General features: G+C 39.6%; 1 protein-coding gene across 5 annotated transcripts in view; it reads left to right on the forward strand.

Annotated features, from left to right (window-relative positions):
• Positions 1-864: 864 nt before the first annotated feature.
• LOC148519921 (biogenesis of lysosome-related organelles complex 1 subunit 4-like) overlaps positions 865-19,700 on the forward strand; it is a 48,646-nt gene continuing 29,810 nt past the window's right edge. For all 5 annotated transcript variants that reach the window (XR_015878884.1, XR_015878885.1, XR_015878883.1 and 2 more), the window contains exons 1-3: positions 865-1,167; positions 13,977-14,048; positions 18,619-18,720. Coding sequence is in view for 2 of the 5 variants with exons in the window: in XM_088475881.1 (XP_088332007.1) it covers positions 931-1,167; positions 13,977-14,048; positions 18,619-18,720 (411 nt within the window). In the remaining 3 variants the exon portion in view is untranslated. The remainder of the gene's footprint in view (positions 1,168-13,976; positions 14,049-18,618; positions 18,721-19,700) is intronic.

The raw sequence follows: 19,700 nt of genomic DNA on the forward strand, positions 1-19,700 counted from the left end.
CCAACAGTTCAGGTTTTAAAGATAGTTATGGTTGAGCAAAGGTGGCTTAATTAATACCTCATTCAATTTGATTTAACCACCTGTGGTGAGATATCTCTAAAACCTGAACTGTTGGGGAGCCTCTGCTATAGTATATTTGCTCCTTTTATAGTCAATTGGCAGGGCTGTAACAAGGGTAGTGTGACCAGTGCCATGTTACAGGGCAGGGGGCGCTGTTTGGGCCTGTCAATTTTCCTGTTTATTATCATTCTCACTTGTAGCTTCCTCTTCATTTACCCCCAGCATCTCCTGGCCTCCCCGATCTCTTCCCTATGAGGCCATGGCTCTATTTCTGGTGCACTATCTTATGTCCCTACTTAAAAAATGGGGCGGCGCCAATGCTCTCGCTGGCACAGGTCACCAAAAAATTTAGTTACGGCTCTGTCAATTGCATCCCGTTTATGCAGACCAGAGCTATCATTCCTTCTAGTATCTCCCATAAGTTATGTAGTATAGAGTTTTCTTTTACATTTTGCAACTGTCTCTGTATTTTTATTTATTTTTTACATTGTTTTATTAAATGTCATTGGTGGGTCTGGGGAATGATTAATAAAGACAATGCAGCAAGGGTAGTGTGTAATTGTTTTTAGTAAATACAAGCTATTAAATCACTAGAATTTGGAAACCTGAAAATTCAGAAATGTGAAGGTCACCCTACCTGGAAAATAGTAAATGGGCCGGACGGATACATCCCCGGGATGATAAACAATGGACAGATGCTGGTTCTGTACAGATGCCTATCAGCCACACATGTATGTACCAATGCAATGGGACTCATTCGCACCATTTTTTAGTAAAACGCTTTTTCTTTAACTTTGGCGTTGCTCGGCGCCCGTTGGATGCGCTCTCTATAGTATCACGTGCTGCGGTGCAGCACTTAGGTTGTGTCGCATGGAGTTAGCAGCAGCGGCAGAAGCGGGGCAGTGGGAGCCATTGGAAGGAGCCGTGTCCCGAGGAAGCCCCGGGGATAGCGGGCACGTCTCCCAGAGTCACAGCGTTTGCAGCGGCGCCTCTGTGGGCCTCCTGAACGATGAGGAAGTGGTCGGTGCGGAGTCACGTGATTATATACTCAAAACAACAGCGGCTCAGATCTCCGGCTACCTCCTCCCAACACAGCATGGGGCAGAGGTGAGGGCGTGGCTTATTGTGTCACCGTGCAGGTGCCAATGAGGGGGCGCTGAAGAGCACAACATGACTAAGGTTGCCTTTATTACATTCTTTTATCCATTAAGATAGTGGAAGCACACACACATGTGGCTGCAGTGTATATGTGACACCCTGTGTCTCAGGGCACAAACATCTCCAATTTTTGGCAACAGGAAGATTACACTATAGGTTGAAACACCAGCAACAGGGGCTACTGAAATTGCAATTGCTGTTTTAGTACTTTGGAAGCTATAGTTTAAAGCTGCACTTCCACTATGGTAAATTTATTTCTCCTAGCTGGAGCCCTGCTTGGGAAATGTTCTGTCAGGTGCAGCTTTAAAATGTGTTTGGGTTGGCATTATATTACATGTATTAAAATATATAAATAAATATTTACTCTTGTTATACAAGGCTGACTTCAAGGAACAGATGTGCAGCCCAATATATATTATTGGTGGAAGAGGCTCCTTTCCACCACTAATATCTTGGGCTTGCTCTGCCATTTGCTCATACTCCCAGAGTGGTGAAAATTGGGCCCATTTACCACACTATGTTTCACCAACCCTAGTGATGCAACTGGTAGTAATGAATCCCCCATCTTGTTTTGGCTGTGCAGCCTACTTTGCTACACACTCAGTGGCCCCTTCAGCCGAATACGGAATAGCAGGGCCCGCTTCCTCACTATGTGACAGCAAGGTGCTGACTACGTTTAAGCCGCAGTACAGTGCCATAACTCTGTGTTCCTGTCACTACTATATATTTTTCATTCTCCATGATGACCTGAATTTGTCCTGTTCTACAGATTGTTTCTGTAAATTCAGATAACACACAATAGGATATCACTTGTTAAAATTGTGGCCGCAAGTTACTGGCTACCATACTCCGCATTCTCCCTAGGGCCTTTTTCATGGGTGCACTGCCCAGCATTTCTCTCACACCACCCAGCTAACATAACGCACCCAGGGCTGGCCTGACTTACACAATACTCAGACTGTGTGCTGGCACCAGCCAGCAAAGGGTGCCACGAGCAGTAGAAATGCTCAATGCATAGAGCTTCCCTCTGTTGGAAGAAAGATCCCGTCTGAGGCCCCCCTCCACAAGTCTACACTGTCTCATCCCTGGCCAACCCCGCACTGGAGGCAAGCACTGCAGACACAGTCTACCCCTCACCTACCCGGAGCCCACCAAACAGTAAGTGAGATGCCTGGTGGGAGAGGGTGAGCATGCACGATGTGCTGCTGCTGCTTATCTCCTGCCCCTGTGAGTTCTCACTTTGTCAGTCCGCCTGCTACCCTGGCTACCTCACAATGCCGCCCAATTGTATAAAATTTCTCAGGAGAACTCTGCATACTACAGCACATTCATGTAATTAAACAACAAATAATTATGGTTAGGCAAGCACTGACGGTGTATATTTGCTAACTTTTCAAAGGAAATTTGTTAAATGACCGTTTGTAATGTCCTCACTTACAGTTGGTGAGTATAATCATGTAGAGAGATGTTACACTTGTAAAATATAACATATTTGAAGAGTAGAGAGAAGTGTATATTTATGTTTATTTTTTTAGGAATTTCTGTGTATATTACTTCTGAGGCTTATTTTCCACAACAAAATCAGGGTGTTGATTCTGGGAGTTATTTCTATGGTGACAGACTGACCTGTTGTTTACTCTGTGAGTGTGCACTTATTATGAAACACGCATGGATATACAATACCTGAACATGACTCAGCCTAAGGTGCTGGGACTTGTAGATCGCCAATAGGATGATCTCTTTATTGTATAACAGTCACAAAAGTTCTCTCTGTAGTGTAAGGTAGTCACTAGGATGCTCTCTGTAGTGTGTGGCGGTTACTTGGATGCTCTTTGCAGTGTATGACGTTCACTGGGATGCTCTCTGTACTGCACGACAGTCACTAAGATTGTCTCTGTGCTACTCTCTTTACTGTATGGTGGTCACTTTGTATTTCATTTACTGTATGGTGGTTACTGTATATCTCTTAGTAATGTAGAATGAAAGTCATATACAAATAATAACCACACTAATCAAATGTACTTATGTACCGTACAAATGCATGCAAACTTCAAGAACAGAAAATGTCTATATCATATGTAAAACACACCACCTGCAGATAAAAAAAAATATTATGATTAGCAACTGTAACAAATTCAAATAAAAAACTATAATCAAAAAGTGGAGCTTCACAAAAAAAAAATAGAAATATTCTTTGTATATGGTTCCTTACACAGTATATAGGAGGAACTAATCAGTCAAAATAGCAACTGTAGTCAATAGTAATGAGTGTTAATAAAAAGTCTGTCATGGGACACAATTCGAGTGGAAATTTAGTTACCAGACTGTTCTCTGGCTGAATGACTTACTCCTTGGTCCAGTACATACATAGTGGTGGCCACCTGATACAGCGCTTCTTAGTGGATGTTAAAGCCGCTAAGACCGCAGCATGCATGTGCAAAGTGCTCCTTCACTAACCACAAGACTCGAATGGAGAGGGCTCCGGTGGCATTGTTGAATAGACAGTTATAATGCTCAAGTAGCAGCCACAAACAGCGGTACACCCCCACCGGCGGCAATGGTGTAAAAGTCTCCAGCAGCAATACTCAGTCCAGAAATGGAAGTCATCATAAACTCAGTAAGCAAAAGTGCCCAGGTAATTCCTCAAATTGGTTTCGCCTCCTCCTGCAGATGCTTTAACAAAGAGAATGTCAGCTTTTGGTCCTGGACCCTAAATAGGCACTCCTATTAATTTCCTTAATTATCAAACACCTGTTGCTTCAGGTGTGGCATTGGTTTTTCAAAGTCAGTATATATTAGTTTTAAACACATTTTAACTTCATATATAAATAGAAAATACATTGCTATAGAAAAACTTATAAATAATAGTGTGTCCTGACCGAAAACATATACAAAAGAAAATAATAAAGACCAAAAAGTGAAAAGTAGAAAAACACAGTAAAACCTGTCCAACCCTCCTAACCCCAGAATTGGATGCACAACCTTATGTTTATGTCACAAGTCGCCAACGCGCCTTGTTACATTCTCGTGCTCCGGTTTTCTCCTCCTCTGGGTCGCCAGCCACACGCCCGAACTTATGCTCTTGTGTAACGTACACACCATACTGGGACGACACCTTGTGTTTCTAGGAGACTATGGTGCCGGATTATGGCACGTGATGCTGGATGATGTGTCCTCCTCATCTGTGGATTACCATTAATCACCTGCCCTGTTACTCCATTGGTTCAATTCCTTTCTTAAGCCTGCTGGTTCATTGTCGGCTATAGTGTTTATGATGTGTGCTTCTGGGTTCCTGCCTGTTTCTGCCTGTGCTTCGGAGATCCTCATTACTCTCATTCCATCATCTCGAGTTATATTTTTCTGTGAGCTGTGGTATTCTCTGGGTCTTTGTCACCACGGTCCTGAAGGCCGCATCTCAAGCCTTTAACATCTGTCGCACCTCAGCTCTACAGCCACATCTCTGCTCTCAACCGCACCTCGGCCCTCAAGGCCGCATCTCTGCCGGAACCTCTATCGGCTCTCCAGCCGCACCTCGGCCCTCAAAGCCACACCTCGGCCTGTCCTACCATTGGGTTTTCTAGCCGCACCCTGACTCTAAAAGCCACATCTTGGCCCTCAAGGCTGCATTGCTGTCAGAGCATCTATCGTCTCTCCAGCCGTATCACTGCTCTCAAAGCCGCACCTCGGCCCTCTAGGCTGCTACTCAGCCAGGATATCCATCAGCTCTTAAAGCTGCACCATGTCTACTCTTCCTTGTATATCTCACCCACTCCTGTGATTCTACAGTCGCATAACATCTTGTGGCCCTGGAATAACCGTGTAAGTTTCTACTATTTCGAGTTTAAGTCCAGGCGGAAACCTAAGTACCGGTGAACGTGTCCAATTCTAAGGGAAAAGCGTGTGGCTGTTATTGGTGAAGGCCTCGCCTGAGTGATTCTAAAGGTCTTACACGGTGAGTCCTAGGAGACCGTATCAGTTTAATATGACTATAGTTCTGCCCTCTAGCTTACAGAGGCTAGTTCGACTCCCAATAACATTTAGTACATAGAGGGCAATTCTTTTGTTTCTCGCCCGTTGGCCGATATTCAATTGTTAAGTCGATGGGTGCGACTGCTGCAGACGCCCATTACTCATCACGCTTGTCATGCCCAAGTACGACACTGCTAAACTCGTCTAAAGTACTGGGTGTGACAAGGAAAATGTTGTTTGGGCACCCAGTAGACTGTCTCTTCGCCAATTTCTGCTCGCCATCTCAGGAGGGTGCGAGCAGAATTAATTCCAGCACAGCTGATTATAAACTGATCTATATGCCCCCAATTATAACCACTATTTAAAAGTTTGCTCTATAGGTAAGTGATGTGTAATGTTATCATTTGGACAATCAACTTTCTATGTTCAATTCTACACCTTATATATAGTACATAAATGCCCTTACTAAATTGGTAGAGTCAAAAGAAAAAAATATATATTTTGATAATGTGAATCTAATAAAGATTCTAATTGTAAGTGGAAAAAATAGGAAAAATAACAGAAAAAATAAGGATGGAGCTCACGACCTTCACTACAACTAGCCCATGAGAGGTATCTGGCATAAGGGTGAGAACTAATTGTTAGAAATGAGCGCTACAATGTAAAAGCATAATAAACTTAAGACTTAAAATATAAAAAGCAAGAGCAATGTTTGTAGTCGTTTTTTAAGACTTTTTGTGGGGTTGGGGTTAAGTCCGAGACTTTACCACAAAAGGTGGTCCGTGATGTAATAGCTGTGGCTGTTTGCCCTATCTGTCCCTACCTTACCGCCAGTGTTCTTAAAGTTCACCCTCCATCCGGTGGGGCCCAGCTTCTTTTTCGGCAGGGATCCAGCACATACAGCAAATGCTGTCGCTGTATTTTCTGGATAAAAATTGTGCTGTAAAAATTTGATGAATATGACAAACAAGAACGAAAAATTGGAGGAAAACATAATACACCAAAAGAAAAGAAAATGCTTAAGACACCTAGAAGAAAAAGAAAGATTCATAAAAACTGAGAATGAAAAAAGATATCCAACAATGGAACTTGAAAGAAAAAAACCTTATTGGGAAGAGAAAAGGAACAATCAGAATAAAAAAAGACAATACAATAATAAAAAAAAAATTAAGAGAACCACTATTGAAACAACACCAAGGTACGTTGGGCGAACAAAGATGCTACAAACCATACAATTGGAGGAATTTCTCCTACAACAGCACAAATCTATACAAATTAATCAAACAGTCATATCAGCGTGGCATAGAAACAACCAAAGAAGAAGAACAGAACAGCTATTGGGCACTACTGAGGAATATAGAAAAAAAGAAGGGAGAGAACACACCAAGAAAAAGATCACAAAAAAAAAATTAAAATTATGAAGAAGAGATTGAAAGCGACAGTAACATAGAGGAAGATTTTTTAGATATAATTTGGGGACCACAAAAACCCCAGGACCATAAAGTACACAAGAAAAGAAGGAACAATTTGGCTTTCAAAAGAGGGGGACACGAGGAGAAAAAAGAAGAAATTGCTGACACTAGAGAATCAAGAACAAAAAGAAACCGTGTTCAACTTCAGTAAAAAGTACTCCCTGCCGATCAGATCAGCGTGTTAAGAAAAGACCTAAAATTTGCTCCACAGTCTGGTTTAAATAAATTTGATTTATATATCGATACATTTCTAATTAATTTCTGTGTATCAAAAAAATATTTTCTCAAAGACCCTGCAACATATGATGATTTCTACATCCAAAGAATATAAACATACCAACTACAAAACCTCATCCACATTCTGCCCCACTCACATAAAAGATCCACACATAACAACATTCCAACATCTGGTAAAAGAAGAAATATCAAAACTTCCAGATAAATTAAGTATCCCATACAAATTTACTAAAGAAGAAATACAAAAACTAAAGGAAATGAAAGAAGATAACACTATTGTAATTAAGCCCGCGGACAAGGGCGGAAGAATGTCTATCCACGGATACCGACCTTTTACCATCTATCGAAGATCCAGAAACGATTGAAAAAACCCGCCACGAAGACCCATAGTGCCGGGTATAGTGTTCCTTACGTCAAATCTCTCAAGCATGGAAATGAGAATAAGATTCCTCCAGAAAGGATACAGGAACAAAATCTCCCAGCTAGACAGAAACACACTGATCACATAAAACAAAGAACCAGGACAACTATGGACCAATCTCCTTCAGAACCCAATTTAACGGAAATCATAAAATAATTGTAAAAAATCTGGACCAACTCTGGAATGTCCTCCTTTTAGATAATGATGTGAAAGCAATAGTACCAGAAAAAACACAGGTAACGTATAGAAAAACCAGGAATTTAAAACAACAATGCTCACTGAGTTTAGAAAAGCCAGGAATTTAAAACAACTCGCACAGAGTTTCTTACCTGTACAAGAAATCTAAAGAGATACAGGAACAAAGGGCTTCCATTTCTGCACAAAATGTATTGCATGTAAAAACCAGTAATCAAATACAAGTCAGTACAAGATTGCATGTCTACTAAAACAAAGAAGAAATGCCAAATCAAAGAGGCCATATCATGCAAAACTGAAGGAGCAATTTGCTTGCTGGAATGTCCATGCGGAATGCAATATGTAGGTCAAACTAAACTGAAAATTTAAAGTAAGAATATCCAAATATATTTATAACATCAAGAGGGGACTTTCAAGCCTGAGTCTATCAGCACATTTTCTAAATTGACATAACAAAGACCCAAGAGGCCTTATATTCTTAAGAAACCTGAACTGGAGAGGAGACCATTTAGTTAATCTACTAAAAAGTAATGAAACAAAATGGATTTTCCTTCTCAACACTCTGGAACCATGTGGATTAAACATAAACAGACATAGAATTTTAAAGCCTTTTTTAAAAAAAGCATTATCATTTTTTATAGCAACATCACTTTTTATAAAGATACCTTTTATATAAAATACCTTCTTTTTAAGCAAAACCACCTTTTATAAATTACCACTTTTTTATGAACAACCACTTTTTATAAGCAAACCCTATTCATTTTAACACAAACATTTTGTACAACAAATAGATTTTAGAAAGCATAATAAATGTCAATATAAATTTTATTTTAATAGCCAGAGTTGTCCCAGGAACATGTGCAAAGCGCCAAAATCCTGGGGGACTTCCAGCCCCGCATTTACGGTTTTAATGGAACCATTGCTGTCCAAAACGTGTTGGAGAGAGGAGGAGCAGTATTGCAGAAGGGTTGAGAGGCAAACTGATCCACCGCTAAGTTTGAAGAAGCGCCTGGTGTTTGACGTCTTTCAGCGCCACGGTCAAGCTTGCTGTATGTGTTGGATTCCTGCCAAAGAGGAAGCTGGGCCCCACTGGACGGAGGGTGAACTTTAAGAAAACCAGTAAGGCAGGGATAGATAGGGCAAACAACCACAACTATTACATCATGGACCACCTTTTGCGGTAAAGTCTTGGATTTAACCCCAACCGCCGCCTCCGCAACAAGTCTTAAAAAAGACTAAACATTGCTCTTGATTTTTTTTATATTTGAAGTCTTATGTTTATTATGCTTTTACATTCTAGCACTCATTTCTAACAATTTGTTCATTAGTACCCCTTATTGAGCTGCTTTATACACTTCTATAAGCACAGGACACTTATCAAAAATAAGGGTGAGAACTGATCATAGATGAGGTGGTGATATATATAACTAGAGAAAGTGCTGAATGCTAACTCGGAAAGAGGAAATAATGTAAATACACAGATTCTCTTACAACCACGGCTTGTAAAAACTGCACAGGCAGTTCAAATTAAAATTAACAGACTGGGGGGAGATATAGTAAGCCTTGGAGACTGATAAAATGGACAGAGATAAAGTATCAGCTATTCAGCTCCTACCTGACATGCAAAAAGAAATAAAAAATTCAGCATACTAGTAAAAACAAATCAAGATAATAAGATTAAATGCATATATAAAAAACACATACACATATGGATAGAAGCTAGAAGTAGTTATATTTTAACTCGCGATAGTTCAGTCCTCCTGGTTGTAGGGTATTAAAATCATAGATGCCTTTCATTACACATCTAGCAAGTTAAGGGCCTGATTCATTACGGATCGCAGCTGCGATTACGCACGCAGACCCACCCAATATGCTAATGTTTGCAATCGCAATGCCGTCGCAGCCTAACATAAAGACGCCCACTTCCCCTTACATCCGTAATACTTAGCAAAGCCATCGGGTACCATCGCTGCTTCACGCACGTCAGACCTTTCTCAGAAATTGCTAACCTCGTTGCACGCAGTGGGAACTCAAGCTGCGTATGCCATCGCAATGGCTAATGTATGCACGCCCCGGTAACGGTATTCAAACACACTGATATGCCTGCGTTTCGTTTTTTCTTTGCACTCTATGCAAGATCCACATTGGAAAAAACCTTCAGACACACTACTACTCGTGGTTTATTTAAAGGTAATGCACTCCTTACTAAGCTTTTGCTCAAATTGCGTGCCGCCTTATAAATATACTTAAGCCAGAATGATCTTTCCTGTTATAGGATCTGTTTGCCCAATGTTTCTGTAGGAATCTTTTGATTCGTTCATATTGTGAATTATAGCTAGTAATAATTGACCATTCAAAAGAATTTTTTTTTTTTTTTCGTTTTTTTATTCTTGCGACAAATTTTCAGCAATAATATTTAAATTGACCATAGCTTTATCCACGATAATTGGTACATTACCCACTGGCAATAAATTTTTCTCTAATTTCAAATGCTTCTTTCTCATTAGTAGGATAACTCGTACAATTGCACCTCAACCTTTTGAATTGTCCATTTAATATGGCCCGAAGCCAGATTCTATGGTGGCAGCTGTCCGCTTCGCTGTATGACTTGGAGTCAATTAGTTTGCAAAAACTTTTAGTACATTTTTCACTTTTTATTCTTTTATATGTTTCTGATGTTATGTCCTGTCTCTCAATTAAACGGTATTATACTATATTCCCCCTTCTTCCTTTTCATGGGGCATATGGCCATGGGGCCAAATAACGAGGGAATAGCCCACACCTGTCCATGAAATAGCTTTTGAGTTGATAGTCCCATTACTTTTGGGCCCTTAAAAAGTGGGAGGCACATATAGAATCCGTTGTAATTCCTACACCGTTCACCTGATTTGGATATAATTACCCTCAAATTAAACCTGAAAGTCTGCAGTTAAAGCACATCTTGTTTGTTTCATTTCAAAGCGATTGTGGTGGTGAATAGAGGCCAAAATATGAAAATTCTGTCAATGTCCCAATATTTATGCACCTGACTGTGTGTGTGTGTGTGTGTATGTATGTATGTATATGTGTGTGTGTGTGTGTATATATATATATATATATATATATATATATATATATATAATAAAAATTGCGTGTGTATATAGCACCAGTGGGAGAATTTTACTGTTTTTATATTTTCTGCAAATAGTGTTAGGTGTGGAGATTCAGCTGTTGGATTTTCACCTATGGGCTGAGTGTTCATTTTGTATTATCAACACTTGCTTTTTTAAATATACAGTAAGAGGTGTACCAATTTATGAACTGTTTGATAAATACTGTACATCATCATTTACCTTAAGGTGGGTACACACTTGCGTGACTGGCAATCGTACCGATGTCCAGGGACACCCTGGACATCACATGATTGCCGGTACACACTGCAGCGATCAATAAAGGACTGAACCGAATACTTCACGATATGCACGATTTCTCAAATCGGAACGACATTGCTCCAGTGTGTACCCGGCATTAGACCGAATATATATAATTTTATTACCTATAAATTGGCATGCCAATCATCTAGTTTTTCTACATTTTTAGCAGCCTACAGTGAGCTTACAAAGCCATCTTGTGTTTTTGCTGGAGGTACTACATCCATTTTTTTTTTCTCAACATACTAGGTACTAGAATATTTTTCAAATTTGTATTCTTTTTAAAAAAGACTCAAGGTTTAAATTTAATGGAGAACCAAGAATGGGATCAGAAAACATTTATAGAATATTTCTAATTAAATAAAATTTATTGTTAAATTTGGATATACAATATATATCCAAATTTGAGTTTTCTACATTCTCTAGTTCATCTCCATTCTTATGTTTATTATTAATAATTAGATTTTTCAGTATAAGAAGTGTGGAGCATTCTGTATTCATTGCTTTATCAGCAGAGTTCAAAATGTTTGAAGGATAACCTCTTTGCTCAAAATTTTTAATCATTTTGTCAGCTTGTATTACATAAGATCAACTGTGGAACAGTTTCAACGCAATCTATTAAGTTGGCTCAAAGGTATGTTTTTTAGCCAAGGCTTACAGTGTCCACTAGAAAGAAGTACAAAATTATTTGTATATACCGGTTTTGATAATTGTGTATAAAGTCAGATCCAGATAAAGCACTGAAGTGAGTAAATTTCAGATTAAAATTATTAAGAAAAGAAACTAACTCAAGTGCTAAGTCCTTACCCCAACCCAAATTATAGATCATCAACATAATGGCCAAAGTACACTAGGTTGGCTCCATATTCTGTATATGGATTTGTAAAACTCAGAGCAAACCAAGTGCCCATGGCTGTTACCATCACCTGGAGAAAAACATTTATCATAGAAAGTGTTAGACACTAAAAAAAAATATTTAGGACCCTCTGAGGCCCCAATATACATCGGCAAGAAATGTTCAGTTGCCTGTACACATATCATGATGGATGTGGGTATTTAGGGCTTAAATATCAAGTGTGTGAAAAGCTTAATTAGGTTTTCAATAGAAATCTCTAATGGTATTGAGAATATGCATTGTTTCGCAGATATGGGTTCTCAGGGATATAACAATTTTGCAAAAAGAAATCTATCAATTGCAAAAGATTACAAGTGAGGGACCCTATGCCCAAACTGACTGGTCTGCCAGGGGGTGAAGTGAGTGATTTGGTAATTTTGGGAATGTTATAAAAATTATATATAATAGGCAAATCAATATGCAAAAAAATGTATCCTTTGATATCATTTCTATTTTGATGGCCTCTTCCAGATGCGTCCTTATTTTTTCTGGACTACATTAGTGGGATCACTAGATAATCTCCGGTAAAATTAAGTATTGTTTACAGTCTTCTTGTATGAATATGTTTTATCCAATACTACTTATCACCCGCACCTCTTTGCCTGCCTGGCATATGATTTATAGAGTTATCATTATCCATTTAATTGAGGGCAATCTTGTCTCATTTAGACATATTAGATTGTTTGAATGGTTTTTAAGTACAAAGATGTTTAAAATCATACAATTTTTTTTTCTAATAGAAATTAATGAAAGTGCTTTTTTTGTGCCCATTGGGAAAGATACACGATTTTCTCTTAAATGTATTATGCTCTGAATAGAGTTTGAGATATGGGACCACTTTGGTTAATCTCAAAAAGACATTTCTTTGTAGGGGCTCATTATCAACATGATTTTCATTCCATAGTGTCTCTAAGACATCTAGGACAGGATTCAATTAACTGCGGGCAACTAGGGCTATTCAATTACCTGCGGAAGGGGCACTTAACGCAGATTTCTGTTTGACAAGCTCAAACGGAAATCTGCGTTAAGTGCCCCTTCCACAGGTGCCGCGAACGTGTTGACCTTTAGCTCTCTGTACTCATCCCTAGACTTATGGGTTAACATGCGTTAAATGCTATTTTAATGCGCAAGGAAAAGTGGTTATTGAATAGTTACACCCGAGGCTGCCACCCTTTTCCTCACGCAGTGAATTACTGCGACTAATTGAATCCAGACCCTAGTGTGTCATGGTCTGTGTGATCTAGAATAAAAAGGGAAAATGTATTCATCAATATTTTTTAGTCTTTTGGTTGCAAAATATCTCTTTAAACAGATGTTTATTACAAAATGAGTTTAACAAACAATTCAAACCAGTTTAGATTTCTTGTCGGTACAAAATTCAGTCATTTTTGTAACCATTTAATTTCATTAACATTCAGCACTTTCTTGAATACATTGAAGATACCACGGTTACTCAATGTATTTTTGGTCGTCTTATGGAGTTTCCGGCTCCCTCAACTGATTTGTGGATACCCTGGTGGAGGAGAACTAGGGGTGGGGATGTGAAAATCTTTTGTAGTCTGGATCTCTGATCTAAAAAATTTTATGTGATTCTTTTGAAAGGGCATCCGATTCATCTAAAGAGACTTGCCTCATGCTTGTATAGCTCTGACTGTAGCGAGATTTGGGGTGTCTAGAGTATATGTTGTTGGTAGATTTATGTGTAGGTTTAAATCTAGAATGAAAGGAATTAGAAATAACTATACCTATAGTTAGTGGAGTTTTTTTTTTTTGTTGTTTCCTGCATGTTAGTGTATCTAGTTAAGGGAGTTATAGACCGTAATGGTGTTCTTTGGGGGGAAGGGGAAAAGTTAATTTTTTTAATAAAAAATCTCCGTACTCCTGCTTGATAATCCTGGTTGTCTTTCAGATTTTTGAGTTTCATTTCAATAAATTCTTTCACATACTACTCAACTCTTCTGCTGGTTATAGAATCTCTTTCTGAGAACAAACACTTTATATTTAATAAGTAAATTTTTGGGTTCCTCAAGTTTGTAGTTTCATTTTCTTTCCAAAATTTTTGCAAAGCATTTGTAGTGAAAACCGCTTCCCACTTCCTGGGGTGATCAATGTAAACACCGTGTTAAAACATTACAATTCATTGTATGATTTTTTTTCAGATTGAAAATTTGGACAAGAGTTTAGAAGATCTGCTTGTCAGAGTTGATGAGTTTGTTGGGATGTTGGATATGGTAAGTACTACACTTAGACTGTAATCTATGACTTAGATTTCAAATAGTGAATATTTTTATTGTCCTTTTCTATTTATTTTTTTGTAAAACTAAATCTCAAATGAGAAAAGGTGAAGTAATAATACCAAATTAGAGTAAGTATATTATTTAAGGCATGGGGAGAAAGAGATTCTGTGGGGAAAAAAAAAAGTTCTAAAATCTGATGGTAGGGGAAAATATGGTACTGTACAAGGTAATGGTGCATACACACGATCAGATTTTTCCTTCAGATATGAACGATAACGATTTAAAAATCGTTCAGTCGTTCATATCTGAAGGAAAATCGTTCATATCTGACATGCCTGAACGATGGACGATCAACGATGCGCGTTCCCGATGGTCAGATAACGATTTCTGACATCTGATGGGTTTGCAGTCAGACTTGGACGATTCCATTCATTTTAATGCAGTCAAAAATCGTTCAATCGTTCAAATCGTTCAAAACTTTGTTAAAATCGTTAAATCGTTCATCTGACAAATCTGACAAGTCTGACAAATCTGACCGTGTGTACGCTCCATAAGATGCATATGTGAATCGACTAGGCCGCACCAGGAGACTATGCTGATTAATTTGATTTGCAACACTTGTATATCTGTGTGTGACTGAGTCTGAATCTGTATACGATGCAGAGGCTGCATCTTTTCCAATGCAAAGTTCAGTTGTGCTTTGTATACAGACTCAGTCACACACAGATATACAAGTGTTGCTTATCAAATTAATTAGCACAGTCCTCTGGTGCGTTCCACTGCGACTAAGACGCATTTTGACAGGCATGCATGTGGCTTTTATTTTCATGTTCTGATGTTAGTATGTTTGCACAGTAAATTATTTTCAAATGACAAGTTGTTCTCTTTAGTGTGTGTGTGTGTGTGTGTGCGTGCGTGCGTGTGTGTGTGTGTGTGTGTGTGTGCATTTCTCCTTACAAAGAACAGCAGCCTATGCTTAGATATCTGTACCACACCAAAACGTAACAGGACGAAGTAAAAACATAGAGAAACACATTTGGTGCTTTTTAGCCAGATAGACTTTTTTTCCTGCTGCAACAGAAAACAGTTGAGTTTTGTTTGGAAATAATCACACTGTCTATACACTTGTTTTCTCTTCACAATAACACAGCATAAACTTTATGCATTTGCACAACTTTTCCACATGTGCAAATAAATTGATTTTTACAGGCCGGTTAACCTCTCGCCAACCCAACAAGACAGTGTCTGGTCTCTGCCACGCGAATCACGGCTAGCAGAATGACCCATCGAATGACACCACTTTGTAAGATTCTCCTTACAAAGAACACACTTGACAGCAGTTGTCCTTGTCAGATAGTTTTTTACTGATGTAAAATGTTATATCCGCACATTACATCCAGCATATGGCTCCCTGACACTAAACTAAACATTACCAGCTATCTATCACCTTGCCTACTAATTCAGCATCAGGAGCATCTCCCCCTTGAATCCCACAACCTTTATGCATCACACAGACACACACCAATTAGACCAATGTAGTGCAGCTGTGCTTTAAAGGTATCCAGCCTCTTTGTTCCAGGAAATTAGTCATATTCTTTATAGCAACAGACTGGCAAAAAAAAAAAAAAAAACATTTTCACAAAAAAACAGGCGAAAATGGCAACAGACGACAATAAATTAAGATAAGTTTTCATCATCCCAGACCAGGAGAAAAAAATATGCAAAATTACTATCTATGGCTAAAAATGTGGGGATTTCTTTCAGAACCCTTTGAACAAATCCGCCCCCCCCTCCCCCCACTCCCCCCCTCCAAGGATAAATTACCGGAAAAAAAATTGGTAAGTAGCGTACTTTGGCGAAAAACGACCACACAAATTTTGGGCGGAAAAAAACAAAACGTTTTTTCGCCCGTTGCCGTTTTCACTTGTTTTTTGGCGAAAATTTAGCCGTTTTTCTGGCGAAAACTGAAAAAACAGCAGTTTTCGCCACTAATTGAATTCGGACCATAAAATTCAATAGCAGCAGCACTCAGAAATAAACAATAGGGTAGAAACAGTGATTTCCACGTAACTAGAAGCCTCTATTGTTTGTTTTTGAGTGCTGCCATTATTGGACTTTTTATTGCAGATTTACTTTCTTTGGATGGACATTCTTCCACTGTCTGACTGCCAGATACGGTTTTGTATGTAAATACGTGGACAATTTTGTTGGTACACTTGCAGCACATTGAAACAGTGCTTCATTCCTCCTAAAAACTGGTGAGAATAAAAGCTATTTGGTATCTCATAGAATAAAGCAAATACACTGTGAAAAGAGAGAAGTTATTGCTTATTCTTGAAAGATATTCTAAAAATGGCCTGAACAGATCTGTTGGGTACCCCTTTAAAACATATTAAATAATTGAATTGTAATAATATTTCAAACAAATTGCTTTCTTGAATTAGCACCTTTTACATTTCATACATCTTCTAATCAGTCATTAAGCATATTTAAATGGAAAAAAGGTAGTCACTCTGCTGTTAGGTATCATCGTGTGCGCCAAACTGAACATGGACCAGAGAAAGCAAAGAAGAGAGTTGTCTAAACAGGTCAGAAATAAAATTATAGACAAGTATGATCAAGGTAAAAGCTATAAAACCCTCACAAGCCACTTGATGTTCCTATTACATTATTAAGAAGCTTAAAGTCCATGGAACTGTATCCAACCTTCGTTGACGCAGCCGCAAGAGGAAAATTGACCGCAGATTAACCACTTAACTGGTGTGGTCGCATGTAATGCTTCATCTGGCAAGGTCTCATTACATTCAACCACGCCAGCCCGCTCCATCCCCCAGCTTTGGCAGAGGAGATCCATTCTACACAAGTGCAGAACGGATCTCCTCTGTGTCCCCGTAAGTAATGCGGCAGTCTGTGAACGCCGACATCACTTCTAGAATCGCACCCCAGAATGCCGTTCGTATGCGCCGAGAGTAAAATTGAGAGAGTAAAATCCGAGCACACCTGTGCTGATCTCTGCGTGTGTAGAGATCAGCAGCAGCATGGGGCACTGATGATCGGTCCCTCCTGCCTCATGCTCTGCTAAGGTGAGGGGCGGGGCTAAGTCATGGGGGAGGGGGGTAACGGGGGAGGCATGTTTTGGCCAGGGGGGGAGGGAAGTGTTATGCAAGCTATTAAAATATTTGTTTGGCTGGGGGGGGGTTAACTTTTCAAAAAATCAACGCGTGTGTGATATATGTATATTAGTGTATATGTGATACATGGGAAGGGGGAAGACTACTAAATTTAGCACCCATTGTCCCTGGTGGTGAAGGTGGGGGGCACTGCCACAGGTATCTATCACAACTAGGAGGGTGGGGGTTGTTATTGCAGGGGATCTTTTGACACTGGGGGGGGGGCCTATTTTTGATGTGGGATGGGACGTTAAATTACATTGGGGGCTTATGGACAGAGGGGTTGGGAGGGATGCAAAACATCTCCTTGGTATTTTTTTTTTTCAACTAAAATATTTAAATATATTTTAAAAAGTACTTTTTAAACTTAATTATATAAAAAAATTACCCGACCATTTCTGGGAACAGTTTTAAGCTGGGTACACACTAGATGATGTTTTTGATGATTTCCAACGGATCGGAAAGACAAATCGTGCAGTCTGTACCCACTATGTTGGGCAGGGCATGCTCCCATGGGGTCTTCAACCGCATCTTCAGGTTGGCCCTACATGCAGCTCAATCTGGCTATGCGGCTGACGACCCCATGCAGTGGGATGAGGCAGGGGCCGGCATATCGGTCAGTCGGGCACTGGATCGTCTAATGTGTACCGCCTGCCCGATAAGTCAGCTCGTCGGCGGGGGGTGCCACCCGTCAGATCGCTGGGTACACACAACGTTTAGTGTGTACCCAGCTCAACAAGTGCGTATGTTGGGTGGAGCAGTTGTCTTACTCAAATAATCGAGTAAAAGTGTGGGAGTCCTCTTTTAAGAAATCAGATGGGAGCCAGAGGAGGGTCAGCCTCACAGTGTTCAGGAGTTTTGTACAAGGTCACAGTAATGCGTTCCACGCGGAAAACTAACTATATGAGTTGATAGTGGGTAAAAGAGAGGGAGGAGCAGTCGCTTTCCAGTGCAAGGCGATTTGACATTTGACCTTGTTTAATTTATATTTTACGAGTTTTCAAGTTGGTTGCAATACAGGAGGGATAGGTCAGGGACAAAGAGGGTAATCTGAATACTGATGATGGCTCTAGTTAAATCTTGTATGTTCTGGTATTCTTGGATTTTAGGACAGGTCTACCATATATGTAGCAGGGTGCCCCTTTGACTTCAGGAGCAACACATAAGTCGAAGGATGTAGAAAAAATTAAGCGAAGGCCAGTAGGTATTGGACACCATCTAAAATGGATTGACTACATTTGATAGTTAAAATACACACACATATATATATATATATATATATATATATATATATATGATAGATCGATAGATTTTTAATTTTTTTTCTAATTTTTATTTATTTTTAGGATATACAGATGATTTTTTACCTTTTTTTTTGTTTTTTTTCCTCTTAGATTCGAAATGACACCTCTCAAGTGGTTAATGAAAAAGTACCTCAAATTTACACTAAAGCTGCAGAGATGAGAAAACTGTACCAGAAAATTGACTTGCTTGAGGTAGGAAAGTGTATGCTGCAAATACAAGCATCTTATGAAATTGTATACATTCAGCCACTCTCGCTATCAATTTCCCCTTGCTTAGGTGAACTTTAGTAGCCTGAATGGAGCAAATGGTATAAATATTATGTTGTCTATTGAAGGTCAGGAACAGTGCAGGGGGGAGGGGGGGGGGGGCATTGTGAAGCTGTGCTGCAATGTTTAAATGCAGGCATGGATGTGGCTGTGCTGCTTCCCACAGATAGTAGCAGGGGTGGGCAAAGAGCTCCTCCATTCTGAGCACAGAGAGTGTGAGATTGTGCTCTTCCATCTCTCTGCATGGGAACATAGGATTCAGCAGCAACACAAGGCAAGTGGAGGAGGAAGAGGCAAAATATATTTTGGTACATATAAGGTTTTATATTTAATATATAAGGAACATGGAAGGGACATCTAATGGACATATAAAGGGTATGGGGGGGACGTCTGGCATATAAGAGGCATAGAGTGACATCTGATGGGCATGTAAGAAGCATTGTAGGAGAAATGATGATTTTCGTGGGGTCTCATTGGCATGTAAGGAAAAAGTGGCAATGTCTGATGGCATGTAATGGGCATGCTGGGAGGTCTCATGAGCAGATAAGGGGCATGTCACAATGTCTCATGACATGTTAGATGTATTATGGGTCTTGTGGTGTGTAATGATGTCTGATGGCATAGAAAGGGTCAGTTGAGTGTGCTTATGTGGGGAGCTCTGATGACATGTGGGTGCTTGTATGCTTGCATTTAAGGGGCAAGTGAGGAGGCCTGATGGGCCTGCAGGGAGGCCAAATGCCTGCCTCTGCACATGCAGGGAGAGAAGCTTAAGCTCCTGTCTCCACTTATACTTTGCTCCTAGAGCAGATGTTCCCAAACTCAGTTCTCAAGGCAACCTAACAGTCCAGGTTTTAATGATACCCATACTTGACCACAGGTGACTTAATACCTCACTCAATTTAGTT

The sequence above is a fragment of the Taudactylus pleione genome, unplaced genomic scaffold, assembly GCF_031769625.1.
Source record: "Taudactylus pleione unplaced genomic scaffold, aTauple2 ptg000179l, whole genome shotgun sequence".
In the NCBI taxonomy this organism is placed as follows: Eukaryota; Metazoa; Chordata; class Amphibia; order Anura; family Myobatrachidae; genus Taudactylus; species Taudactylus pleione.